The 18,653-nt window shown below is 37.9% G+C and overlaps 1 protein-coding gene across 1 annotated transcript; it reads left to right on the forward strand.

Annotated features, from left to right (window-relative positions):
* The first annotated feature begins 13,562 nt into the window (after nucleotides 1-13,562).
* Nucleotides 13,563-14,390, forward strand: LOC131408042 (olfactory receptor 51B6-like). Its single transcript, XM_058544610.1, has one exon. The coding sequence runs from the start codon at nucleotides 13,563-13,565 to the stop codon at nucleotides 14,388-14,390; it is 828 nt and encodes a 275-aa protein (XP_058400593.1).
* Nucleotides 14,391-18,653: the final 4,263 nt, after the last annotated feature.

The following is an 18,653-nucleotide window of genomic DNA, read 5'->3' on the forward strand; positions in this document are numbered from 1 at the left end:
ATTTATTCAAAAGAGGAAGTCTGAAAGATATATATTGACTTGTGAGTAAATCAAGAGTTATCAGTAAATATGGCGGAATTGGAGCAAATGAATATTCTATTTTTTTCCTGTCACATACCAGAGTAGTTTGTTCAAGCCGGATTTTTTCAAATTAGAAGATGTTCTCATTCAAATATGCTTCTTTGAGGTTATTTAGCCCGTGAAAGCCACCACCTTCAAGATGCTCCCAGTGAAAACCCTCCTCTTACCTTGTACCTGTGCAGATGAGATCTACCTGAAAGTTTCTAGCATTGGAAAGGTGCCAGGCAACTGGCACGAGGCAGTGGTTCAGCCCTTTTGGCTTGACCCTAGTGTGTAGAAAATTGACAGAATCACTTCTCTTTCTCCATACTCTGTTCTCAGGAATAAGAGACATACACTAAAATATAGTGCTTGTGGAAAATGTAATAAGTATGGTTTATTCTTCAGTCACTGGATGAAAAGATAAACACCCATAGCCTCTCCCCTTCTGATGTGTTTGAAATACAACTTCATTCATTTTACTTCTCTGACCCTTCAGCAATGATCTTTAACCCAACTTCTTAACTCAATTTTGTGAAGAATTCTCTCTTGTAAAAGAATATGTAACACAAGTAGTGAATCACTACAGAGAAGGCTACCCGAAGTGTAAGGAATTCTATTTGCCAATAACTTTCAACTCAGGTTCTTCTTCTTTATTCCCAAAAATTCCATGCCTATGTACCTGGTGCTTCATGCTGTGGGAAATTCACATGCCTTCAGCTAGGAGCTTCTCTATGCTTCTGAGAAGAAGGACCTTGAGGGAAGACACAAAAGCTGAGAAAAGACCATACGAAAGCAAAGAGGTTACAAAGGTTGAGAATAGAACCAAGAGGAAGAATCTATAGTTGAGTATGTCAAAATTCAGGTAACCTTCTGCCATTTACACTCTTCTCTGCCTCATTTAAATATCTTATAGATTAAGAGGTGCCTTTATGTTTATTCTGCAGATAGAAGACATATGGGATAGTCAATCATATCCACACCACTGGTCATGGCAGGTCTTAAGTACTCAAATGTACTTAAGTACTGCCCATACTCACATGTACCACAGTTTCGTTGTTAGGGATGAGGAGCAGAGTTCTTGGGTCCTGCCTGAGCACTCAGATCATATGGCTCCTTCTCAAAGTCGTCTAAGAGACCCGGTCAGTGAGGTTATTAATGAAGAAAGCACCTCCCCAGAGTTTTTCCTTTTCCAGCCAAATGGGGACTTAAGAAATAGTTTCTCTATCTTAACCACTCCTATGAATGAGGGGAACACTTAGTTAATCTCCCCAAGGTCTTAAAGCATCTTCTCCAAATAAGGTATGGAGCTAACAGAGTCTCAGGTGGCAGCTTCATGTGTGAGAAATCAGAGCGCTTGCCTTTATGGCTCCAGCAGACTCCACTATCAGCTATGGGAGGACATTTATCCTCCACATCTACTTCACAGGTCAAATCTTTCTCAATTGCAGTCAGGAGGAAACTTACACATCTTCTCGGCCTACATCTTTTGAATTCTAATTATATTTTCTTTTTGGTTTATCTCAAAGCTAGCTTGAGAGTGGAACGTTAGAAGGACTAGAGTCAATATAGTAAAAGCCCGTCAGCCCCCCCTAGTACCCAACCTGAACCCACAATCTGTAGTCCTCACTATTCTTTTATTTGGTTCATCTTGCCAGAATTTTTCTCTTTTCCTAGAAATGTAGTGAACATACTTAAAATACAGTGCTTTAGCCAAGCACAGCTCATCACTTTAGTCCCAGGAATGATAATATCTGTGGTTTCCCCTTCAACCCTGATAGGAACCATCTGAATTGGAAGATTCAATAATTTCCCCAAATTTATCCATAGTTTAATGCAATTCCTGTCAAAACCCCAGCAAAGCTTTCTACAGGCATAGACAGGCTTATTCTAAAATTTATGTGGGAAGCCAAAGAATATAAATAATTAAAACAATTTTGAAAAAGAATAAAATGGAAATAATAACTTTATTCAGTATTAAGGTTTATTATATAGCTATAGAAATCAAGACTGTATGGTATTGATGGAGGGATAGACACACAGAACAATGCAACAGAATATACAACCCAGAAATAGACCCACATAAATGTGCCCAATTGTCTTCTTTTTAATTTTCTTTTAGCTTTTACTTAAAAAATTTTTCCCCAACCATGTTGTCACAAATGGCTGGATTTCATTGTTTCTTGTGGCTGAGTAGTATTCCATTGTGTACACATACCACATCTTCTTTATCCATTCGTTCCTTGATGGGCGCTTAGGTTGCTTCCAAGTCTTGGCTACTGTGAACAACGCTGCAATGAACACAGGTGTGCATGCATCTTTACGCATTGGTGTTTTCAAGTTCTTTGGATAAATACCCAGCAGTAGAATAGTTGGATCATATGGTAGTTCTAACCTTGATTTTTTGAGGAATCTCCATACTGTTTTCCATAGTGGCTGCACCAGTTTGCACTCCCACCAGCAGTATATGAGAGTTCTCTTCTCTCCACAGGGGAAGAGGGGAGGGAAGAGGGCGAAAGGGATAATTCGGCACATGTGTGTGGTGATGAGTTGTAATTAGTATTTGGGTGGTGAACATGATGTAATCTATGCAGAAATAGAAGTATAATGATGTACACCTGAAATTTTATACAATGTTATAAACCAATGTTACTGCAATAAACAAAATTAAAAAAAAAAGACAAAATAATAACTTGACAGTGGAAAAACCAGGCAGGTGTCTCCTTAACCAGGTGATCCAAGTTAACAGCATTGGTAATGGGACAAATAGACATCATGTGCATCCTGATATGATGTACTGAGAAAACAAAATTACTTTTTTGTAGTATTCCTATTAAAAATGAACAAAGTGAACCTAATCATGAAGAAATAGCAGATAAACTATTAAAGGAGAAATTTTTTAAGGTATAATCATGGCTCCTATACAGATATAAAAGGAACATGTGTTAAAGATTTTATTTATCTCGTTAATGACAGAACCAGTAAAATATTACAGCCTGTTGTAGGAGACTCCAAAGCACCACTCATATACAGTCAGATAAGGAATCCTGGAATGAATTTACAAAGGGATACAACAACTAGCAGAACTAGGTAGTAGCAAGGAGCAAGAATCAACTGCGTTCCACTAAACACAATCTGTGATTTGTATGGACAAGAACCATTTACACTGCTCTCAGTTTTCTATGATCTACAGAGCTGTAAAAGAGCTTGAATATAATGAAAGGTTCAGAGCCACATAGAAATCAGATAACCTGGAAAGGACTAGGCAACTTCTGGTTCTCCTTGGAGATATCCCGTAATCTTTTGGTCCATTTCCAAATTTTTCACAATTTTTTCCTACAACACAAATGGAGGGATATTCTACAAAATAACTGATCATGAAATACAAAGAAAGACTGAGGAACTGTTCCACAATAAAAAAGATTAAAAAGACAACAACTAAATGCAACATGTGTCCTAGATTGGATCATGACCAAGAAAAAAAATTATTATTATTTTGCTATAAAGGACATTAGTGGGATAATTGGTGGTGGTTGAGGTCTGTCAATTAGATGATGTTGTATCAACATTAATTTCCTGATTTTGATCACTGCATTTTAGTTATGTTAGAAAATGTCCTTGTTTCTAGAAAACACACTCAAGTATTTAAAGTTACAGAAGCATCATGTCTTCAACTTAATCTCAAACTGTTCAGGAAAAAATATATAACAGAAAGAGAGAGAGAGAATGATAAAGCAAATGTGGTAAAATGTTAACGTTTGAGGAATCTGGGAAAAGAATATACAGTAATATTTTTACTATATTTGACTTTTCTCTAAGTCTGAAATTATTTCAAAATAAAGATTTAAAAAAAATTTTTCCCCAGGTTTATTGAGATATAATTGACATATAACATTGTACAAGTTTAAGGTGTACAAGGTAATGATTTGATAACATACATTGTGAAATGATTACCACAAGAACGTTAATGAACACCTCCATCACCTCACATAATTACCATTTTTTTGTGGTGAGAACATTTAAGATTTACTCTCTTAGCAACTTTGAAGTACATAACATAGTATTGTTAGTCATCATGCTAAAAATGCTGTGCATTAGATCCCCAGAACTTATTCATCTTATAAAGTTGGTTCTCTCTAATCAACATCTGCCCATTTCCCCCAAGTCCCAGCCCCTCTTAACCACCATTCTACTCTCCATTTCTGAGTTTGTTTTCTTTAGATTCCACATATAAGTGGGATCATACAGAATTTCTCTTTCCCTGTTTGACTTATTTCACTTAGCATAATGCTCTCAAGATTCATCCATGTTGCTGCAAAAGGCAGGATTTCCTTCTTTTTTATGGCTGAAAAATATTCCGTTATATATTACATGGAATGATATATATGATATATATATGATATATATGATAAACAAAATGTGAAAATAAATATTTATTTATCCATTCATCCATTGATGAACACTTAAGTTGTTTCCATGTCTCGGCTATTGTGTATAATGCTACAGTGAGCTTGGGGGTGCAGATATCTTTTTGAGATAGTGATTTCATTTCCTACTGATATACATCCAGAAGTTGGACTGCTGGATCATATGGTAGTTCCATTTTTAATATGTTGAGTAACCTCCATAGTCTTTTCTATACTGGCTGTATCAATTTCCACCAACAGTGCCCAAGGGTTCTCTTGTTTTCCACATCCTCTCCAAGAGTTGTTATTTCTGTATTCTTGATGATAGCCATTCTAAAATGTGTGAGGTGATATCTCATTGTGGTTTTCATTTGTATTTTCCATATACTAGGGATGTTGTACATTTTTTCATGTACCTGTTGGCCATTTGTATGTCATTCTTGGAAAAATGTCTATGAAGGTCCTCTGTCAATTTATTAATTGAATTGTTTTGTTTTGTTTTGTTTTTTACTAGTGAGTTGTATGAGCTCCTAATATATTTCTGGTATTAACTCCTTATCAGATGTATGGTTTGCAGATATTTTCTCTCATTCCATAAGTTGTCTTTTCATTTTGATGGCTTCTTTTGCTATGCAGAAGTTCTTTAGTTTGCTGTAATCCCACTTATTTAATTTTGCTTTTGTAACTTGCTCTTTTGGTGTCGTATTCAAAATATTTTTGCCAAGATCAATGTCAAGAGTCTTTGTCCCTATGTTTTCTTCTAGCAGATTTATAGTTTCAAGTCTTACTTTAAGACTTTAATCCATTTTGAGTTAATTTTTGTGAGTGGTGTAAGATAGGGGTCCAATTTCATTATTTTGCACATGAATATCCAGTTTTCTCAACACCTTTTATTGAAGATATTTTCCTCATTGAGTATTCTTGGTTCCCTTGCCAAATATTAGTTGACCTTATAAGTAGGGGTTTATTTCTGGGCTCTCAATCCTGTTCCGTTGGTCTATGCATCTGTTTTTATGCCAGTACCACACTGTTATGATTACTATAGCTTTGTAATAAAGTTTGAAATCAGTAAGTGTGATGCTTCCAGTTTTATTCTTCTTTCTCAGGATTGCTTTGGTTATCTAGGGATATTAGCGGTCCCAGATGATCAATTAGGCAAGAAAAATACATAAAAAGCATCCAAATTAGAAAGCAAAAAGTGAAATTATCTCTGTTTGCAGATGATATAATCTTACGTATAGAAAATCCTAAAGATTCTACCAAAAATTGTTAAAACTATTAAACAATTTCAATAACTTTGCAAGTTACAAAATCAACATACAAAAATGAGTTTCTTTTCTATACACTAACAATGAACTATCTAAAAAAAAAAGGAAAGAAAACAATCCCATTTATAATACCATCAAAAACAATAAAATACTTAGGAATACATTTAACCAAGGAGTTAAAAGATCTGTACACTGAAAACGACAAAATATTGATGAAAGAAATTGAAAAAGACACAGATAAATGGGAATATATTCCATGTTCATAGATAGGAAGAATTAATGTTGTTTAAATGCCCATATTACCCAAAGACTTGTGTAGATTCACTGCAATCCTTATTAAAACTACAATGGCACTTTTCAATTGATGTTTTACAAACTTGCAAATGTAGTTCAATGGAGGAATGATTGCCCTTTCTATAAATAGTGTTGGAGTAATTAACCATCCCAGAGAATTGAGAGGATAAATATTCAGCTGAAACTTCACACCTTATACAAAATTAACTCAAAATGTATATTGATCATAAATTTAAGTGTAAAATCTGAAACTCTAAAACTTTTAGAAAAAGATAAGATAAAATCTTTGGGGCCTAGGGCTAAGTGAAGTGTTCTTAGATTTGACATGAGAAGACACTATTAAGAGGATGACAAGATGAGCTACAGAGTAGGAGAAAATATTGACAAACAACATATCTGGCAAAGGATTAATATATAGAATATTTTAAGAATTCTCAAATCTCCACAGTAAAAAAAAAATCAAACAATAAAATTATAAAATAAGCAAAAAACATGAACAAACATTTTTCTGAAGAGAACGCACAGATGGCATGTAAAGACATGAAAAGATGTCAACATCGTTAATCATTAGGGAAATGCAAATTAAAACCACAATTAGATATCACTATCACATTTCAGAATGGCTTAAATAAAAAAAAAATGATAGCACCAAATGCTGTCAAGAATACGAAGGCTCTGGATCATTCATACATTGCCAGTGGGAATGGAAAGTCGTACAGCCACTCTGGCAAATATTTGGCAGTTTCTTATAAAACTAACCATATTCTTACTTTATGGCCTAGCAATTGCCCTGTGGGGCATTTATCTCAGAGAAACAAAAACTTATGTTTATACAAAAACTTGTCCGTAAATGTTCATAGCAGTTTTTTTTTCGGTAATTGTCAAAAACTGGAAACAACCTAAATGTCCTTCAGTCGGTGAAGAGTTAAACAAACGGGAGCAACCATACAATGAATTACTGCTCAGCAGTTAAAAGAAACAAACTCTTGATACATGCAACAACTAGATGCTTCTCAAGAGAATATTATTGACTAAAAAAAAAAAAGTGAATGATTTCATTTATGTAAGTCTCTTGAAATAATAAAAGTTAGATATAGAACATAGATTAGTAGCTACCAGAGGTTAGGGATGAGGGGAGGGGAGGGAAGGAAGAAAAGTGGGTATATCTATAAAGGAGCAATATGAGGTAGCATTGTGAAGATGGATCAGTTATATACCTCGACTGTGGTGGTATTTACGTGAATCTACATATGTGCTAAGTTTACGTAAAGCTATCCACACAAATAAGTGAATGTAAAACTGGTGACATTTATATAATCTCCGTGGATGGTACCAATGTCAATTTGCTGATTTTGATTTTGTACTATAGTTATACAAGATTTTGTCATTGGATAACACTGGGGGAAAGGTCTATAAGATTTCCCTATATATTTTTGCAACTTATCAGCCTATTATTATTTCAAAATTAAAAAATTTAAGAAAACAAATACTCACCCTAAAATATAAAGCATTTTTGTTTTTATTTGATGGTTCTAACATAGAAATTGTAATGAAATTCTCTAAGTATGTGCTCCTATGAAGCCTATGGAGCCATCTGTGCTGTTGGGAGCTAGTGAAACCCTGGAGATGTTCTTTAAATATCTGAATAATATGCTCCAATTGTCCGTTGGTCTGTGAGTGGTGGGAACAATAATTAGATTAGGAGATACAAGTCTTATAGGTCTTGGAAAATGTCCTCCAAATACAGACTATCAACAAGGAAAATGTTGTAGACATAGAGATGTACAGGGCAAATTCCCCATCAAGGAAAGACTTGCTGTCCAGCTCTGGGAATGTGGTCAGCAGACAGCCTCCAAATCCCAGCCTATGTAGTATCTCTTTCAGCTGCAGAGAGCCACTTTGCCCAAGATTATGACCTTCCTTCTTAGGCGACTAAGTGAGGAGAGGTTTCAAAAGCCTACATTTCAACCACAACGTGGGGTAGTACTGTTGTGTAATACTTGCTCCAGAGCTTCCTGCTAGATTGGATGAAGCTTTGTTACTCTGTATCTTAAGTTTGATTTTTCTCTCTGCCCAATTCTGCTTCCTCTTCTTTTTCCCCAAATGTGTTAACTTCTAATAAACACCTTATACCCCAAACTCTGTCTCAGCATCTGCTTTTGGAGAACTCAATCCGTGGCAGGAACATAATCAGTTATCAGGTGGCTTGGCCATCTATGAAACTATGAATTTCATTGCTTAACATGAGTATAATGTTCTGGATAGAGAGCTACTGTAGGGAATAAAATGTGTCATCCCACAGGCTTTATCATGCCCCTTTCTGTTAACAAGATATTATTGTAACTACGTGAAAGGGTGCAAAAGGGTCATCCAATTATAGTTATAATATCCAGAGTCCTTCTGGAGTCAGAAAAGAATGTGGGCTATCAAGGCACAAAATGAATCTGGACACAAAAATTATTCTTGATCCTCTCCTCTCACCATAGCCAAAATTTAATTTGTGGTGAACTTAAAACAGTTATTGTAAGATAACTGAGGGAGTTTATTCATTGATTTTGAATTTGAGAGTTCTTACATATTACACACAAATAAGAACCAAAAATGAATATACATTTAAAATAACTTATTTTTGTGAAAAATCATTGAGAAAATAAAAGACTAGGTATAGAGTAGTAATGATATTTGCTATACCTATATCTGACATAACTTATATCAAGAATTTATAAATAATACCTGAAAATCATTAAAAAAATTACAATCTACTTTTTTTTTTTTTTTTTTTTGGTGAGGAAGGTTAGTCTTGAGCTAACATCTGTTGCCAATCCTCCTCTTTTTGCTGAGGAAGATTGGCCCTGGACTAACATCCATGCCCATATTCCTCTGCTTTATATGTGGGATACCTGACACAGCATGGCTTGATAAGTGATGCATGGCTCCACACCTAGAATCCAAACCTGCCAACACCGGGCTGCAGAAGCAGAGGCCTCAAACTTAACCACTACTCCCCCAGGCTGGCCCCTACATTTTTTTTAAGGGGAAAAAGACTGGAAGAGGTACTTTGCAAGAGAGGCAAGTAATCGATAAATACATGAAAATGTGTGCAACATTATTAGTCAGCAGGGAAATGACAATTAAAACCACAAAGAGATACTAACACACATTCAGTAGAATGGCTTTTTAAAAACCCTGAAAATAGTGTTGTTAAGAATTTGAACCAATTGAGACTCATGAAGTGCTAATGAAATATAAAATGATATAAGTACTTTAGAAAATATTTGCCAGTATCTATTATAAATGGACATATGTTTATACAAGAATTTGTATTCCTATGATTAGGCTCAACAGAAATTCATACATATGTGCACAAAACAAACAATCAAACAAACATGTAACAGATGATCAGACAACACTATTTGCAATAGCCTCAACTATTACTGCAAACTATGGAGACTAAAAAAGTAAATATGTGGTATATTCATATAATGGAATACTATATAGAAATGAAAATGAACAAAGCACTGCTTTCTTAAAATTAATTACCCTCTTTGTGACAAGGCTAATAACCAAACCAGGACACAAGATGAGAACTTGGGGGACCACTGTTTTGAAGCTCCAAATCTCCAAGGCTGGGAGAACAAAGAAAAAGAGAGGAGGCAGAAATGGGCCATGGGGAGTTCATTCTGAAACAAATACTCCTTGAACTTTGGCTTCTGGGTATAATCTAAAGATGTGGTGTTGGAATCAAGACTTTGGCCAGGCTCAGGGTTCCAGGGTCACATCTATGTCACCGATGGACAAAAGACTGAGGAATAGGTCTATAGATGGCTCAAGCCTGTCTTGTCCTGGAAGGCACGGTATAGGTAACAGGCATGGCAGGGCAGCGTAGGGTATAGAGAGTTGTCTTATTGGAACTCACAGAGAAAGGCAATCACGTATCAGTCAAGAGGTGAGGGGGCATAGGAACATATCCAAAATTCTCCCCCTAAAACTTGGCCTCTAAATAATCTCTTCTTGCAGATTTTTGGAATAGGAAAAAGCCAAAATCCACTTTCCCCTCCCTACTAGGCAGATATATTTTGGAAGAAAAAGGCAGAAGATTTGTGAGAAGAGAAGCAGATGTCTCTGGGGTGGTTCAGGGCTCTGGGATGGATTATGTATTTCCCTTGTGCTCTTTTCAGCTGTTTGAACCAGCTTCCTCTTTGCCCCAGTGTGTTCCGCCAGGTGTTTATTCCCCAAGAGCTTAGATCAGCTTAAGGAGGGAAGGCACCATATTGACCAAAGGTGTAGACTAACAGAAAGAGAAACTTGCCAAATAGGCCAGTCTCATATTAAAGTAGCAGCAGACTTTGACAAATTCGACATTAGAAACACTGCTTTAAATTGGTGCATATTCCCAGAAATTAGTCCAGTATCCTACAGGAAATAAATATGCAAATCCTATAGTCAGAGGATGGCTTCTTTGTTCACTTCCTTCCATGTTAAGGTATAGGCACTGCAGATTTTGAGAATCTCAAACCCCACACAGCTAGAGAGTGATATGGATCTGATGTTGGGGTGGAATGAGTAGGGGAAAGTGGTCAGCATTTTTACCAGCAATGGATGATACCCAAGTCAAAACACTTCTGGATGCTTTGGATAGAAGGCCATTCAGAGCCAGTATTCACTGGTAAGAAGGTCAGGAATTTAGTGTATCTGTAGATCAGATGATCAGTTCATGGCTTTGAACCTTATAAGGAGAATTTGGTGATTTAATAGGATCTGCTGGATACCATATATCAGAATAGATAGCATTGTTAGTTGTAAATTATCTGGTCAGATAGCAGAGATGACATCAGGAATGCAGAAGATAAGAAGAAAGGGTATGAGGCAGACAGAGTTTGGGGAAATGAAGGTTGACAACACGAGGAAAAAGGAGCCCAAGTAGAGGCAAATGTAAAGTTTATCACATAAATGTCTAGTGGTTCCTCCATGAGAAGACACTGAAGAGAAGAGAGGCCCAGAGTGTCTTCTTGAAGCCTCCAAGTTTCTGAAACAGAAAGATTAGTTTGGGGAAATAGTTTTTATCGTTACAAGATCTCAAGGTCTCCCCAGGGATGGACCCCCTCACGGTGAGTTGATAGATATACTTTTGAAGGTCATGAGGCAAAGTCAGATTTATGGGTCTTTGCAGTGTTAAAAAATGATTGAAGAAGACAATTTAGGTGACACAAACAAACTTATTTAACACTTCGTGAAGTGGACAGTCTCCACTTGGAGAACCGTGAAATGGAGCAGAAGGCAGGAGGCTTTCGTAACATGAAGAATAAAGAACAAGCAAGAGAAAAATTGAAAATATCTGATTGGCTGGAGCCTCATAGTCAACCTTGTTTGAGACGAGAAGGCCTAGAGTTGGCTTGGTGTTTGGGGACTAGCTGACTGGATATACGGAGTTTCTGGTCAAGAGGAACATTTACAGGGACATGAAAGTTATCTAAGATTCAGTTTGCTGACGTGGAGCCCAGGGCAGGAGCAGCTCCATCTTAGGCCTAGAAATTTATTTCAACAGCAACAAACTATGTCACTGAGTATATGATCCTAATTAGTAATTGGTTGTTCCTCCAACCCCCTAACCTCTTGACACACACACACTCACACATCACCAGGACTGAGCTCCACAAAGTATGCTCCTTACTTTGACATAACCAAGCACAGATACTCAGTCTTTGAGAGTGAACACAGAAAGAGGATATATTAAGGCTGATTTTTCTCACAGATACTACTGAGCAGGTTATAATTTCTGGAATTCCCCTTGTCTGATGTGGTGCAGGAAAAAGACAAGTCTGCTATTTCCTTGAATTTTGAGTCTGTGAGGGGCTTTTAATCAATTCCAGTATTAGTTATTAAAAAATGGGGAAAGTAGGACTTTTGTGGGCAGTCTATTTAAAAATAGGGAGTATATGCAACACATCCAGACCAAATTTGTCGTATAATAGGAAGAAATTGTGTTCTCTAGCTCTGTCTTCCCTCTCTGGTCCCCCGGTCGCAGGATAGCATAGGAAATATCAATGACTAGGGTTGTGCAAACAGGCAACTCAGACCCATCTCTGTCAAAACAAAGTTGCTTTTTCTTGTTTTGTTTTTTACATTCTGCTCCTCCTTTTCTGAACTCTACCAAGGCAAAGTTTGCCGCACCTCCACCCCCACATGAAGCCCAATGTTTCAACTTCAATTGGTGTGGTTAGCACTTACCACAGTGTTTCTCACCTTTTCTCATTTCCTCATCCCCCCACCCAGACACCAGTAACCTTTCACTAATCCTAGCTATTCATTTCAGCCACTGTCATTCTAAGACTTCTTAACACCCCATTATCCAAAAACTTTTCTCCAAACATTTTGATCAAATTGGAATTATCCAGTATATCTGAGTGTGAGTGATCCTGACCTACCTCTGCCAAATGGAATCAGAATGGCCCTTTACAATAAATGTAACAAAACCCCTCACATATGCATAGTATCTCGCACTTAGAAAGTCCTCTCCCAAATGATATTGCATTTAGTCCCTGCAGGGCAAGGGAAAATTAACTAGTCTCATTTATTTTCTGATGAGGATCATAGGCTGAGAGAGTCAAAGGGGTTTTCCCAAAATTATGCAATGGAAAATTAGAGGAGCTAGAACTTAGACAACTAAGGAGTTGTCTAAAAGTGAAAGTCTAGAGGTCTTGGAAGCTTTATACATATATATAATGAACTTACTCTAGAATATTCTTCTTAATGCCCATGGCGATATATTGGTATTTCTTCATTTCCTAGCTCTCCCAACACTGATGGAAGTATTTACAAAGCATAAATGTTTAAGTGTTTTTGAACCTTACACGTGGTAAGAGGGCGACCATGATAGCCCTATTGTATGATTTTTTTCAAACTAATAAAACCTCTACAATCTAATCATTTGTTACACTCATCTTGATTTCTCTAACTATATTATCAATTATTTCTTCAAGTTCATTCTTGCCTTAGGATTCTCCTCTGCTCTTCCCTCAGAATGACATGTTGCCTCCTTCTTACCAGACTCATTCCCACATATGTGTCAGATAGCACATCCTCTCAGAAGTTTCCTTAGCCATGTCCAAACCTTGACAGATTTAATAAAGTAAGTGATGTAAATGCTCCCATAGAATCCTGTAAATTTTCTATCATCATTTTTTATGTCACTGTTATTCCTCTTTTCTTCTTTGAACCTATTGCACGTTTTAAGATCCAGAAGAACAAGACCCAACTCTGTCTTGCACACTCAGTACTGTATCCTCCGTGCCTAGTACATTGCCTGGCACATATATTAGGCACTGAATTTGGAGTTATTGTTCATATTATCATTTTTTTCCAACTCTAAGTTTCTGCTAAGAATGAATGCTTTATTTCTTCGATGTCACTGCAGTTAGGGGAAGATCTACACTAAGTAAAAAAGTAGAAGCCACTGAAGGAGAATTTCCAAAGATCTCCAGACCTTTACACAGAATTTCCTTAAGAGAAAATTTATCCTATTGTATTGCCCATCATGGAACTTAACACCAGTGCCACATCCTTTCTGCTGACTGGCTCTCTGGGCCTGGAAAAGGAACACCACTGGATCTCCATCCCATTATCTGTAGTCTACATCTCCATACTTCTTAGCGATGGCATTCTCATATTTCTCATCAGAGATGACCATAACCTCCATGAGCCCATGTACTATTTCTTAGCCATGCTGGCAATCAAAGACCTTGGGATGACCCTGATTACAATGCCTACAGTTCTGAGTATGATGTGGATGAATCATAGGGAAATCAGCCATGATGCCTGCTTTCTCCAAGTTTACTTCATCCATAGTCTCTCTATCATAGAGTCTGGAATTTTGCTCACCATGGCCTATGATCAGTTCGTTGCCATTAGCAACCCACTGAGATATACTTCCTTTCTTACCAACATCCAAGTCATAAAGATTGGAGTGGAAGTTTTTATAAAAGGGTTTGTTCTCATCTTGCCCCTGATATTGCCTCTCTATTGGTTTTCCTGTTGCAGATCCCATGTCCTCTCTCATCCATTATGCCTCCACCAGGATGTTGTCAAACTAGCCTGTGCTGACATCACCTTCAATCATCTGTATCCTGTTGTGGTGATATTTCCTATGGTCCTACTAGACTGCCTGACAATCTTTTGCTCCCAAGTTTTGATTTTCAAGACTCTCATGAACATTGCTTCTGGAGAGGAGAGGTCCAAGGCTCTCAACACTTGCATCTCTCACATCTGCTGCATCTTGCTCTTCTACGTCACTGTATTTGGTTTGACATTCATCTACCAATTTCGAAAGAATGTTCCTCATCTGGTACACATCACAATGAGCTAAATCTATTTCCTTTTCCCTCCTTTTAAGAACCCTGACATCTACAGCATTAAAAGTAAGCAAATTCACAGTAATACTTTCCAGTTATTCTCTCTGCCACCACTGAGAACATGACATTTAATCTCTCTTTTCTGAGAATAGACTATGAGATTATAAACATAATTATGACTTGACTGGCATAAGTTTTTATGAAACATTTCAAAATAAACGGACAAATATCATACAAAAAGTGTCCTTCAGATACAGCTGTTTCTTTTGCCACTCCCTTTTTTTTTCATGAGGATGACATATAATAAGCCATGTAAAATACTAAACATAGTGCAAGGTGCTTAGCATGTGTTCAACTGATATTTATTTTGTTCTCAAATACTCTCATTCTGCTAATAGCAGCTCTGACTAGACTCTGAGTTCTGTGGCATGGTTCAACTAATTTAAGACATGGGCCGGCCCCGTGGCTAGCGGTTAAGTGTGCGTGCTCTGCTGCTGGCGCCCCTGGTTCGGATCCCAGGCATGCACAGATGCATCGCTTGTCAGGCCATGCTGTGGCAGCGTCCCACATAAAGCGGAGGAAGATTGGCACAGATGTTAGCTCAGGGCCAGTGTTCCTCAGCGAAAAGTGAAAGATTGGCATGGATGTTAGCTTAGGGCTGATCTTCCTCACAAAAAAATAAATAAATAAATAATTTAAGACAGATTCCATTCATTGCTGTTTTTTTCTTATGGACTGGACATCCCTGTAACCAATTACTTTTACCTCTTTTGTCACTTGTGTAAAGCTTGTTGGCCTTTTCTAGAACATTGTCGTCAAAGAAGCAGAGAGTCGGAGCTAATTTCCAAATGATTTCTATTGAACACAGTACACTTATAGGACAACTGTACATCTAAAATATGAATGCTCAATTTTTACATAGTAAGTGAACTAAAATGAAGAAGTAAACCAACATCTGGATAGAGGAAAAAGTTCTATTATGAATATTGATGAAAGTGTGCTAATCAGAAATTATGTATAATCAGAACCTAAAGAGGAATTTAATTCAGATTGGCACTGGACATGAATGGAGGTTGGCGTGTTTTCCTCCTGTGTGCAAAACACAGGGGTAATAAAGGGTTGGCTTTGTGTGTACAATTATGTAGGAAAGAAAGAAAAAGAAGACACTTGTGCTAGGGGTGGAAGAAAGCCTGGGCTGGAGAAAAGAGTTTCATGGCTCTAAGGATAGGTTTCACCCACATATCATGTGAGGAGGATTTCTGGGCCAGATAAGATCCCACTCTCCATGCTGGCAGTAATGGTGGTCATAGATTCAATACAGGAAAAAGAGTAAAATTTCTTGAGTTCAACAAGCGTTGTGCAGGCCACGTAGAGGCAAATAATTTCCCTAAAGTTTCATGAAATCAAGGCCGTTGGTTCTGTCCAGACAAAGATGAACTTCTGACTACTGAACGTTCCCTTACCTTTGATCATAAAAGCAGAAGAACTTCATAGAATCACTGGAATTTGAGGTAATATGGAAGCAAGCCAAATATGCAAATACGGGACCATGGCAAATACCTGGCTCCGTTTACAAGCTCTTAAGGCATCATGTGTGTGATAGGCCCATGAGATTGGCACACCTTTTTGTTTAGAACCACCTGCCACACTTGAAATTTCCCCTTTCATGTCTATCTCTCCTCCTCCCCTACTGGACTAAGTATGACACACACTGTATTCAAGCTCTAAGCACAATGCTTTGAATAGAGTAGGAGCTTAATAAAATGTTTTTTAATGAAATGAAACAATAAACTAAGAATAGGTAATGTTGCTGTGTCTCTTTATTCCTCTAATTCCTGCATCTCCATGTAAATTTCTGGATGTCTCTGTCTGTGTACACTCTGGGACATCCCTCTAAGCTATTTTCCCATCCACTGTGTCACAAGAGACTCCCCACAATGAATGACCAATGTCCCTTGTGTACTGGGTCTGCCCATTCTTTCCTGAGAATGGACTCTGAGTATACTGAAGCCAACCTCACACCACATCCTTTTCAAGTTTCCTAAGTTTCCATTGGTGAATTTCAATTTCATTGTAGTACAGAAAATGTCAATTTTTAGTGAATGATTTTCAATCACTGTGGTCTCCATTTTTTCCTAAGAACTGCTGGATACACAAAGAAAAAAACGATGCGGAACTGGAGACTACAAAGGGGTTGCTCAGGCAACTGCTGCTGTTTCTCCTCCTTGTGACAGCAGCCCACTCACTATGGGGCAAATAAGAGATCTTCACTAAAACCAAGTGTGTTGATGATAGTGCTTGTAATAACCTTGAATTCAAGTGGTGGTTTATTGAAGCTGACAAAGAATATTTCTTTTATGTCTGCTAAGGTATTCTGTAGACACCTGGACCACTAAAGCCAGTGCTGCCCAGATCTTAAAATAGTCTTTATTATATCATAGGTCCATGATAGGTGTCCAGTGAACCTGAAGCACTAGTAGTCACTCAGCAACAGGTTCAGTGCCTTGAAAGCAGTGTTATTATGGTACCATTGGTGTTTGCCAGCTATGGAAACCATGAGATTAGAGCATATAGTGAAGCTAAAGTAAATCAATGTCATTCTGGCCTCAGCCTGGCAATAAGTTATCAAAATTCTCTTATCCTCTATCCCATAAGGAGAAGGGATAAGATTAAGCATGTGGTAGAAAGGACAGTCAAGAGACGCATTTAGAAAGAGGCAGAACAGCCCAGTGTATTCTGAGCTGCCAGTCAGCAACATCTTCTCCTCTATGCACAGGAGTTGATATGTTTTTACTACCCTAAAGAAGTCCTTGCACAAATCATATTCATACATTAAAACATTAATGAGACACACAAATCCTGTTGTTGCCCTGACAAGGCTCTGGGCATGTTTCTGACTACTGACGTCACACCATTCCAGGTGCACTGAGGCCCTGGTGAGACTTAACATTGCAGTAAAACACACATGATTGTATTCAACACAGCCCAATACATTTAAATTATACGCTAATTTTTAAAAAAAATTTAGATACAACCTTCGAGGGCAGGAGTTATGGTCCAGGCATCACCTCCACTTAAATAAACATTCTCTATTACATCATAGATGCAGGACTGATGGCAGGATGGAGTTTATGTCCCTAATCGTTCTTAGAGGGCCTCTGCCTGCCTCTCTGGGGATCTGAGGGTTTTGATTGTGGTCATAGAGGCATGAATGTGAGCTGGAGAGGGGAGCCCAGCATCATCCTTGCACTGGGAATCTCACAAGTCAAAGCACTGCTAAGTGCCAGGTACAGAGGGACTTAGAATCAACCAACCACCCTGCGGAGAACCTGGCAACGAGCATGTTTGTGGGCCAGCTGGTAATGCAAGAGCTTCTAAAGGACACGCATAGTTTGTCCAGCTTTGTGCTGAAGATTAGGAGACTTAGAGGTGAGTCCAAGAGGGCAAGATAAGAAACAGCGAGTGAAGAGGACAAAACCAGACTCAGGTGGGAAGTTAAAGGTCAGTGGAATGGAGGGGAAGGAAAATGAGAGAAGAAAGTGTAGAAGGCAAAGGAGGGAGGGCCACAGAGACAGTAGTGAGGATCAGAAAAGGATCCCAAGGGAAGGTCTCTTCGTGAGTGGGATATTAAGGGAGAAGGGAAATCAGAGTGTTCCACTGGGACCCAAAGTCTCTAGAATAAAATTTTTAAATTCAGGAAAATAATTCTTCATCAGCGACTAACCCTTATCCTTTCCCAAGCAGGAGTTCCTATGCTTGCAGAGTTGGGAGGGTTGAGGTGGGGGGTGCTATCTGAGCCATGAGACAACAGGCCCAAACTTTTAGTCCCTCCCAGGACTTGGAGTCTTATCTCTTGGGCACATGCTATATGGTCTCCCATCATTCCCCTCCCAAGCTTTGCAAATACTGCCACCTCCTCCTACAGAGAATGAACCAGGATAAATGTCTCTAGAAACGGGGCAGAGGACAGTATCTCAAGTCTCAATATGGTTCAAATGCAAGAGAAGCCCTGCTGCAGATAGGCACATGAACTTGCAAAGTCACTTAACCACAGAGTTATGTTTATTTCATTGTTAACTGGAGTAAAACCACACTTAACAGAGGATTTGGAAGTTAAAATGAAAAATGATGTTTCTGATGTGCTGGTACATCATAAGAGAGACACTATAACAATATACGTATTCAATTGTATTCTTTAATTGATGCATTCTGCCTGTATCTATTTTCATTATCTAGCGCCTCACCTCCAAATCAAGACTAAACATTTGCCTGTCGTT

The sequence above is a fragment of the Diceros bicornis genome, chromosome 7 (genome assembly GCF_020826845.1).
Source record: "Diceros bicornis minor isolate mBicDic1 chromosome 7, mDicBic1.mat.cur, whole genome shotgun sequence".
Classification (NCBI taxonomy): domain Eukaryota; kingdom Metazoa; phylum Chordata; class Mammalia; order Perissodactyla; family Rhinocerotidae; genus Diceros; species Diceros bicornis.